Genomic DNA, 10,143 nt, shown 5'->3' with positions numbered 1-10,143 from the left:
GTCCACGGTGGACAGTTTGAGGTTGAAGCTGTTTGAGGGTTTGAGGATGTAACAATGGAGTCAAGTAGAGCATTCCAGGCATTGACCACTCTGTTGCTGAAGTCGTATTTTCTGCAATCAAGTTTGGAGTGGCTTACCTTGAGTTTGTATCTATTGTTTGCCTGTGTATTATTGTGGTTGAAGCTGAAGTAGTCATTGGCAGGTAGGATGTTGTAGCAGACAATTTTGTGTACTGTGCTTAGGTCGGACCACAGGCAGTGCGGTTCCAGGTTGTCCAAGCCCAACATTTCAAGCCTGGTGGCATATGGGATTCCCTTATCCATTTTAGTATCTCCAGAGGCATGTCAAAAGCAAAACACAATGCCAATTTAACCAAAAAGAGAAGCAAAGTGTCTTCTCCCTTTGGCGTCTGTTCAGAATCGTCCTGTGATCCTCAGTTATTTTGGATAGTCTCCTGGATCCAGTCAGTGTATTTGCAGGCATTAACATAAACCCCTGGCTTATTTGGCTGGGCACATATGTAGGGGCCCCAGGATACGATGCCTTGCAGCTTCCCATTGCAGACTAAGGGGCCACCTGAATCACCCTGTCCAGAAAACAAAACAAAATATAACATGAGTGTCTTCTTTCTCCCCATCCCAGGAGTACAAGGCAGCATGGGTGACTTTTGCTTCTTCTTTAGATTTTCACAGCAACTCTTAAGGTGTAGGAGGCTACAAGAGAGTCAAACCTATAGAGTAAGCTTCATGGCTGAATGAAGAACTGAGCCAATGGAACCTCTATGCGTCCCAAATATAAAACCATTGTACCTCTCCTTAAGCTATGGCTACCTATTTCCTGGTGTTTATTGTTGGAAACATGAGGGAACAAGAAGGCTGATGTGCCACCTCATCTCCACTTGCCCATCTTTGCCATGTTGTTTTGTGTTGCTGGATTGAGAGAGGAGGAGAAAGGAGAAGCCTCCCCATGAGCAAGCTATAGATGAGAATGTTGGTACAGTGACTTGCTTGTCAACCCTGCGTAGATGCCTCTACAGGCAGGTCACTCTGCAGAAATAGTGCCCCTTGAGAAGGCAAAGTGGGGAGGGTAAATTATGAAAATAGCTCCTGTCATAGTGTGGGCTGTCATTGAGCCGAGGTGGCGCAGTGGTTAAATGCAGCACTGCAGGCTACTTCAGCTGACTGCAGTTCTGCAGTTCTGCAGTTCGGCTGTTCAAATCTCACCGGCTCAGGGTTGACTCAGCCTTCCATCCTTCCGAGGTGGGTAAAATGAGGACCCGGATTGTTGGGGGCAATATGCTGACTCTGTAAACCGCTTAGAGAGGGCTGAAAGCCCTATGAAGCGGTATATAAGTCTAACTGCTAATGCTAATGCTAATGCTAATGGGCTCCTCCTCTTCTGTGCATGCATCATTGTATTGTATTGTATTTATTTGTCTTGTATGCTGCCCACTCCCAAAGGACTCCGGGCAGCTCACAATAGACAAGGGAAGGGGGAAGACTAGACGAAGATAACACTTTAAAAAACAAAACTGCAACATTCACAATTTCTGCGGGGCTGGATCTTTCACAAGTCCCCCGGCCTGCTGGAGCAGCCAGGACTTGGTGGCTTTGCGGAAAGCCGGGAGGGTCGTAAGGGTCCGGATCTCGACAGGGAGATCATTCCAGAGGGCTGGAGCTGCAACAGAGAAGGCTCTCCCCCGGGGGGTCGCCAGCCGACATTGGCTGGCGGATGGAATCTGGAGGAGACCTAACCTGTGAGATCTGATCGGTCTATAGGAGGTAATCGGCAGGAGGCGGTCTCTCAGGTACCCAGGTCCGATGCCATGTTGCATCTTTACAATGCATGCTCTGGCTTTGCAACATGATGTTGCAAAGCCAGAGCATGCATTGTAAAGATGCAATTATGCTTTATTTTGTAGAATAAAGTATATTATAATTCATATTATATTTTATAATGCAGCTCTTGCAGAAACCTCTGCTTTGCAAGGATTGCATCTCTCTGCAGAATGATCTTCAAGTCAAGCATGAGTTTCTCAACAACACTGACAAGCTAATCACATGAAGATGGTTTTTACAGCATCTATTTTATTGTAAGGTTTTTGACAGATGGCTAAACTTGTTGCTCCAGCCATCAGTCAAAACTTACCTCCTTTTCAAAGCCAGCTCATTTTAAGGGGGGGGGGAGTCTTTTTCCTACCCCTGGAAAATCAATCAAACTCTGGACTGTAACCTGCTTTGCAGTACATTGTTAGAGTTATACCAGTCACTGGCCTCTTCATGAAGGCAGAGTAGAGGCAAGCTATGGAGACTGAAATTATTATCTGGCATACTTTGGTCTCTTCCTCCCGGACTAGAGAAAATAGCATTAAGCTGGTTGCCTAAACAGACCCCAACCAGAGGTGGTATTCAGCAGGTTCCGACCAGTTCTGAAGAACTGGTAGCGGAAATTTTGAGTAGTTTGGAGAACTGGCCCCACCCACATCTATTTTCTGTCTCCCGATCCCAGCTGGCCTGGAAGAAATGGGGATTTTGCAGTAACCTTCCCTGGAGTGGGGAGGAAATGGAGATTTTATAGTATCCTTCCCCTGCCACGTCCACCAAGCCTCACCCACCAAGCAATGCCATGCCCACCAAGCCACACCCACAGAACCGGTAGTAAAAATTTTTGGAATCCCACCGCTGACCCCCCCAACTCCTTTTACCTGGCAAGAATCTGTTCCTCCCTCCATCTTGCCAGCACAGACCATATTTTCACTGAAATAATTGGGATAAATCGATCGGCAAACATTGTGATCGATGATGGTGACGTTGGCACAGTGTAGAACATCTGGATATTTGGCTGCGAAGGAAGACGGGATTCAATAAAGGAGAAGGTAGACAGACAAAGTGGCATTCTTCTCCTTCCTCTTATGCCTAAGTCTAAGGTTGTCTTTGGTAACAGACCAGTCAGAGATTTAAGACTAGACAACAAGGAAGCATCTTACCTTGTTTAACTTGTAGAATTCATTGTCGTATGATAGTCATTAATTTTGATAGTTTAAAAGAGGTCAAAAAGGTAAAGTTGGGTTCTGGTTCAGCTTTAAAATAATTTTTGGGTGTTATTGGACCATCCCATGAAACTATCCCAAAGTGGCAAAATCTGCAAGCAATCGTAGTCTCTTTTGTGACCTTCATTGCCATAAGCCCAGCAGGATGGGGGTCAACATCAGAGCCTCTTATTTAGGAGTTCTAAGGGGCAAGGGGGATCTTAAGCATTGCAGATGCCTAAAGTATTTTTCTAAATTGGTTATGTCTAGTCTGATGAAAAGAAGGACTAGGGGAGACATGATAGCAGTGTTCCAATATCTCAGGGGCTGCCACAAAGAAGAGGGAGTCAAACTATTCTCCAAGGCACCTGAGGGTAGAACAAGAAGCAATGGGTGGAAACTAATCAAGGAGAGAAGCAACTTAGAACTGAGAACTTTCTTGACACTTAGAACAATTAATCAGTGGAATAACTTGCCTCCAGAAGTTATGAATGTTCCAACACTGGAGGTTTTAAGAAGATGTTGGATAACAATTTGTCTGAAGTGGTGTAGGGTTTCCTGCCTAAGCAGGGGGTTGGACTAGAAGACCTCCACGGTACCTTCCAACTCTGTTATTCTATTCTGTTCTGTTCTAAACATCTGAGCATCCCTTAATACTTAGGATTGCCTCCCAGAACTGACAACATTCCTCCACTTTCATTCGACTTGCTCTATGAAACACAATATATGTCTATGATTACACCGGAAGTCATGCATACTCCACCTTTAAACCACAGTATTTCTATTTTGGTTCTGCATGTTGCACCAATGTAATCCCTCAGATTTATTCACTAAACGATCACTAGGCCAATCGGCATGTAGAATGATATGAGAACTGAGTTTATCTGTCAACATACGTTGTGGGCTGCTTGTTGTACCCCATCCTGAAATGCTGCATTTGGTGCCAGTCTCCGGACAGGTGGTAGACAAATCCATAACTTTGACTTTGTCATTTAAGGTAACCGGGGTCAGCAGTTTAATCAGCATGATATCATTGTTCAAGGTTCTCCGGTTGTATTCCGGATGCACAATGGCTTTTGATGATAACTTGAGTTGCTCCGACCAGTCTATGCGCCTGAGATGGTGTTCTCCAAGACGCACGGGGAATATGCTGGAAGAACATGAGAAGATTAGCTACTCTTGCTGGAAAATTGCCCTGTGGCCAAACGGACATCTTTCTTGCTTTCTCTCTCTCTTTTAAAAAAAGTTTTTTATGAAATATAAAAAAATTCAATGTCTACATAAACAGTGTATTGTCTGAATACAGTTACTTTTGAAAAATAGCAATCATAATAAAAGCAATAATATTCATAATATTAATATTGGTCACATAATATCCATCAATAATGCCTTAGTTAATATGAGTTATGTTGGTTGACTATGGAGGAGATGTACCAAAACTTATCTGTAACTGATTGATATATTTTTTACAGATGTAAAGAAAGATGTCTACCTGTTTTAAACTAAAATTAAAAAACATTTATTAAAAAAAAATATATCCATCTGAAGCCTCTGGAGGGTGAAAAACGGCCCTACGGGCAACCCGGAAGTCCATTCTTGAACTTCCGGTTTGCGCATTGGTTTCAGAGAAGTCTCCGGAGGGCGAAAAATGGCCAGAAATGAAGGCAGAAACCAGCTGGCCAGCGCGCACATGTGCGCTGGAGCTGATGGGGCAATGCCTCGTATGCCCTAAGAAATGGCTACATGTGCCACCTGTAGCACATGTGCCATAGGTTTGCCATCATGGCCCTATACAATTAATTTCATTGCTAAAGCTTTTATTGGCACTAGGGTGCTCTTCAACAATTTAACCCACAATCTGTCTTTGCTATGTATGCCTATTAAATCCAAGTTCCTCCCTCTTAGGCAAGACAAAATAATATTTGCGTCCTTCCATGTGGCCAAGTGCTAGCATTTCCTTACTCTTCTACGCCCAGGGCTAAACACATTCCCTCCCTTCAGCCTTTCTTGCCTTTATGATCTCTACATAGTCTTGTTAAAATTAACAGCACACCCAACATCCTTTACCCTGCTTGAACTTACGATGACTTTCTGCAGTGGGCGGCACTGACCACCCAAGATGGGTGAATGAGGGTCCCTCCACAGATCAGCCGGCATCCAGAGAATAGGGCAGCCTGCCACGGCTGGGAATTGGGCAGGCATGGTTTGCCCCCCAGGACCCTTTCTCCTTCCGCTGCAGCGGCTGAAAAAAGAAGAGAGAATAAAAATGAATAAATGGCAAACCAAGGAAGAAAGGATCCCAGAAGAACTGAAAGATGCATTAAAGTCAGAAATCAAGGAACCTAGTTCTAAGAAAGGATGAGATTCCCTTTTGATCTCAAGAGGTTATGTTACAGATCTCTTCTCTTAAGGAGATCCATCTGGTGGGACCAAGAAGAAGGGTCTTCTCGACGGTGGCTCTCTGCCTGTGGATTATCATCCTGTTCTGACCCAGGCTTCCCAAGAGCCTGAAGCAACTCCTTGTCCTGACAAAAAACCCTTTTATTAATTGACTGTGAATTCTGCTCATTCACATCCAGCAAAGTCTTTCAAGGGAGGATTTACAGTCACAGACCTTATCTGGCTTGGAGAGTTGTCAGGCCGATATCTGCAAAACTTGACAAGAGTCTCAGAGAGTCATGAACCAATTAAGCGAACTAATTGCCTCCTGCAAACTCCACTCCCCTTTCGCTCCTCCTTTATTTCCTCTTCATCATACACCTGTGGCTTTATCATCATACACCTGTGGCTTTACTCCAGGTGTGGGTTCCTGCCAGTTCTAACCTCTTCTATAGAAGAGGTTCCACAAATCTACAGTGCTGTTTAGAACCTGTTCCAGCTCCCTCCCCCCGCCCGTCCGCACATCATCAAGATGAAGAGCGAGAGGAGGAATTCTGGAAGTTGAAGTCCACAAGTCTTAAAGCTATCAAGTTTGAACACCCCTGGGGTTTTTTTTCCTAAAGGGTTAGGGGTGCAAGGGTCTTATAAGTTGACAGCTTTAAGACTTGAGTGCTTCAAATGCCAGAGTTTCTGAGCCAACATTTTGGTTGTTAAGCAAGAGTGTTGTTAAGTGGGTTTCATCACAAGTTGGCCACACCCACCCAGTCACATGGCTGGCAAGCCACTCCCACCCAGTCACATGGCCGGCAAGCCACTCCCACAAAGCAGGCCACCCCCACAGAAGAGGTTCTAAAAAAATTTGAAATCCACCACTGCCTTACTCCCAAGTCGACCCCTGTTCTTTAGCTGTTTTCTTTGTCTGAAGCCCAGGATTATATGAAGCCCATCAAACGGTTGGCTTAATTGTTGTTGCCAAGGTGGGGGAGTGTTATTGATTTTTGTATTAGAGTTTTATTTCTGTAAGCCGCCCAGCATCACCGTCAGTGAGTTGGGAGTCCATATAAGTTTTTCTAATAAATAAATAAATAAATCTCCACAGAGCATTCAGGTAAGGGACCACCTGTGCAAGGGTGAACCTTTTCCTACAGAAAAATCACATCTGGTTGCTATTTACTGTGGTGAAGAGAAAATGCCAGCCTCTTTGAGATTCAGCTTCATCATCAGGGACTTCAGACTCATGGCTTGCTGAGTTGAAAGAGTGCATTAATGAAGGAGGAAGAGTAGCGCGTTGGCCTAGAGGTGGAGCTCTCGCCTCACAATCAGGAGGCTTTGTGAGTTCGATCCTAGGTAGAGGCAGATATTTCTCTCTCTAGGCACAATGAGAATATATCTGCTGCGAACTCTGCATTGGCAACAGGAAGGGCATCCAGCCAGTAAACAGTCAGCCCCATTCAGTTGCCCCGACTCCACCCCACAAGGGATTATGGGGTCATTAAAAGACAAAAAATATTAATGAGGGAGGAAGAGATTGTGTGTGTATGTGTGCCCGTGTGTGTTGTGACAGTGTGTGTTGTGACAACAGAAGAAACACAAAAGACAGCAAAGTAAAGGTCTGCTGTCTGATGTCTCATTCAGCCTTGAACAAGTCCTCTCAGCCTTCAGTGTAAGCTGTCTCACCTCAGTTTTCCAAAGTGGGTATGCAGGAAGCTTCCTGATTCCTCAATTTTGGAAACAGCTCATTTTTTTTTTGCCTGAAAAGGGAGCCCTTCCCTCTGACAGGAATGTCAGGTATGATTAAAAGGACTTCACCTGCTACTCAACTCCCCACCTCTCTGCCTAAAGGGGGTCAACATGACAATTATATTTGTTTTTATGATGTTTCCATTTATGAAATATGGGAGAAAGGCATTTGTGGGAGACCTAGCCCTTACCTATAGTGCAATGCAAGAGATTCATGTGTGTCTGTCTGTCTTTCTCTCTTTCTGTCTTTCTGTCCTTGGATAGATCCTGGATTCACCTCACCCGTCATCTGAACTCACATTCAAATATATTCCCTGTATCTAAAGAAAAAGCATGTACGTTTCCATGTTCTTTACCTGAAGATGCCATGAGCAAAATGGCAGGCAGTAACTTGAAGAAAAGATGCAACATGGTTCTTAATGACAATAATAGTTCCCGGGAAGAAGATCTGTTGGAAACAAAAATATTCAGAAATTTAAGAGGATAAAATTCCGCCATCTTGGATTGCCAAAACATTCAGCCTAATAGTCGGCATGAATCTCCCAGAAAACGGACACATAGAATCTTTGATTTTGCAGGAAAAGTAAAGAATCATAGATTTCTAAATGGTGCTTCCCAAAAAAAGGGGGCCACCTGAGGTCGGAAGGCTGGAGTCAGCCCCTTCAGCTCCTCAGAACCCCCTCATCCATTTTTGTCCAAAGCCGAAATGTGTTTCAAGCAAACCTGGTACACAGATTACTTACTTTCTGGAAACAAATAGTGTAGGGGTAATACATCCCTACAGTATGTGTGTTCTGTTAAGATACAGCCTGTTTTGCCTTAAATGGCTTCTACCGTACTGCCTTAAAATGGCTTCTATTGTATAGCGCTGGGGCGTTGCCATGGTAATGGCTTCACAGTACTGTACAAGGGGGCTCCCTCTGGTAAGGGGGAAAATCCAACTTTAGAAATTGCAGCAACGTTAATGGAAGGAGGGTTGGGATAAATAAATACCCAGCCAGCGCAGGGTTATCAGCTAGTTGCTTATAAAAATAAAAAAGATGGCATATAAATAAAAAAAATAAATCTATATGCTCAATAAATAAACCTCGCAAATCAATGGCACTCACACATACCTTCACCCGATGCTACAAATGACAGCAAAGCAAGTTTAAAAGCCAGATCATGCTGACTTACAATCACAGGGAGTTTTCCAGCACCTCAATACAAGTGCATGTAACCAAAATACAGTATTAAGGCTGCGATGCTATACAGGTATACAAGAACCAGAAAAGTGACAAAGAACTCCACAGAGGAGGAGCAATTTCCCAACCAGATGGCTGAGGCCTAAATATTTTTTTGCATTTCATTCCAGGGTTTTAGATAAAAAAATAGGAATCTCTAACCTAACCTAACTTAACGTAGCCTAGCCCAGCCTAAAGATAAAGGTAAGTTCCCTTTGTACATATATGCTAGTCATTCCCGACTCTAGGGGGGCGGTGCTCATCTCTGTCTCAAAGCCGAAGAGCCAGCGCTATCCGAAGATGTCTCCGTGGTCATGTAGCTGGCATGACTAAACGCCGAAGGTGCATGGAACACTGTTACCTTCCCACCAAAGGTGGTCCTTATTTTTCTACTTGCATTTTTTACGTGCTTTCGAACTGCTAGGTTAGCAGAAACTGGCACAAAAAACAGGCGCTCACTCCATTACGCAGCGCTAGGGATTCAAACCGCTGAACTGCTGGCCTTTCTGATCAACAAGCTCAGCGTCTTAGCCACTGAGCCACTGCGTCCCCAAATCCAACCTAATTGCATAACCCTTAAATACAGCATTATAGCAGCATTGCTTAGCAAAAACAAGGACATCCCCCCCCCCCAAAATCTAGGATAGAAACAGAAAATTCCAGCTCTGTTGCATAATCCCCCTGCATTCATCTGTTCCTTCCCACCCCAAATGATTGCCGAACTCTTATGCTCCTGAAACCAACTCCTTGGCTAGAGATGGCAATTTACATCTGTCCCACATCAGTCGAGTTCCATAAATCAAGGCTGCAAATGTCCTGTTCGTTTACTGGAATAAAATGATCGAATTAGCAGCTGTCAAGTTTGAAATCTTCTGACGACCAATTTCCTCTGCCTCCAGCAGAGATCTTCTTCATGATGCTCCTGGAAAAAAACATACATTTGTACAGACTTTGAAATCAAATAGAGAGACAGCAAGGAAGTATCGGCAGTTCTTACCCCCAAGATGTGGGAATTCAATGATTTGCTTCTCAGTCCCCTTCTAGCTTTTATTTGCAATCCTGGCTCGGATTAGCCAATCTTGGGTTAATCAGGAAGTGCTTCTTAACACCCCGCCTTTATCTCTCTTAGCGGGTGACTAGGACCAAATCCACTGTTCAGATTGAATAACTTCCTGATGATATAACAGGTGACTGTGAAAGAAGGAGGAAGAGGCCCCTCAAAATTTGCCATATTGAAAGTCGAACCACACAAATCTTGCCATGTATGGCTGGACAGTTGTTATCCCTTACACAAGCTGTCTGAATCATTTGATCCAGTGACAGGTTAACTTTGCCACCAATGGTTTCCAATGTGGTTTGGAAACGCAGCTGGCCTTTTTATGAGCTAAGGTGAATTGGTTGCCTCTGGCAGCATATTACAGGTACCATTTTTTATCGCTGCGTTCATCCCTTTACTCAATTACCTCTGGCATTTAGTAACTACTGTCTCTGCCCAAATTGGCACCTATAGTGATACTTAATTATGCCCCATAAATAAAGATGAGAAGGGGACAGAAGTTCATTCAGTTCACATTTGAATGGGAACTTAATTTACCTCTCATTTCCTGAAACAACATGCACATTGGAAAAAACATTTGTACTTTTTTTGGCTATCTTTCTCTAGCTGTTGCAATATAACTCTCCAACCTGTCTATGCCAAAATACGTATACCAGATGGAAGAAGCACTCAAAAGCACACATGCTGGTGAACAGCAAATAAAAATGCTTGTATTA

The 10,143-nt window shown here is 43.9% G+C and overlaps 1 protein-coding gene across 1 annotated transcript; it reads right to left on the bottom strand.

The window, feature by feature from the left end:
- Positions 1-243: 243 nt before the first annotated feature.
- On the bottom strand, positions 244-9,479 carry LOC116515737 (trypsin-like). Its single transcript, XM_032227935.1, has 6 exons — positions 9,368-9,479; positions 7,504-7,595; positions 5,111-5,270; positions 3,925-4,178; positions 2,705-2,841; positions 244-586 (listed from the first exon to the last, which is right to left on the bottom strand). The coding sequence occupies exons 2-6, from the start codon at positions 7,556-7,558 to the stop codon at positions 434-436; spliced, it is 759 nt and encodes a 252-aa protein (XP_032083826.1). The 5' UTR covers positions 7,559-7,595; positions 9,368-9,479; the 3' UTR covers positions 244-433.
- Between the last annotated feature and the right edge of the window lie 664 nt (positions 9,480-10,143).

This window comes from Thamnophis elegans, chromosome 12, assembly GCF_009769535.1.
Source record: "Thamnophis elegans isolate rThaEle1 chromosome 12, rThaEle1.pri, whole genome shotgun sequence".
Classification (NCBI taxonomy): Eukaryota; Metazoa; Chordata; class Lepidosauria; order Squamata; family Colubridae; genus Thamnophis; species Thamnophis elegans.
This window is presented reverse-complemented; position numbering and strand designations above follow the sequence as displayed.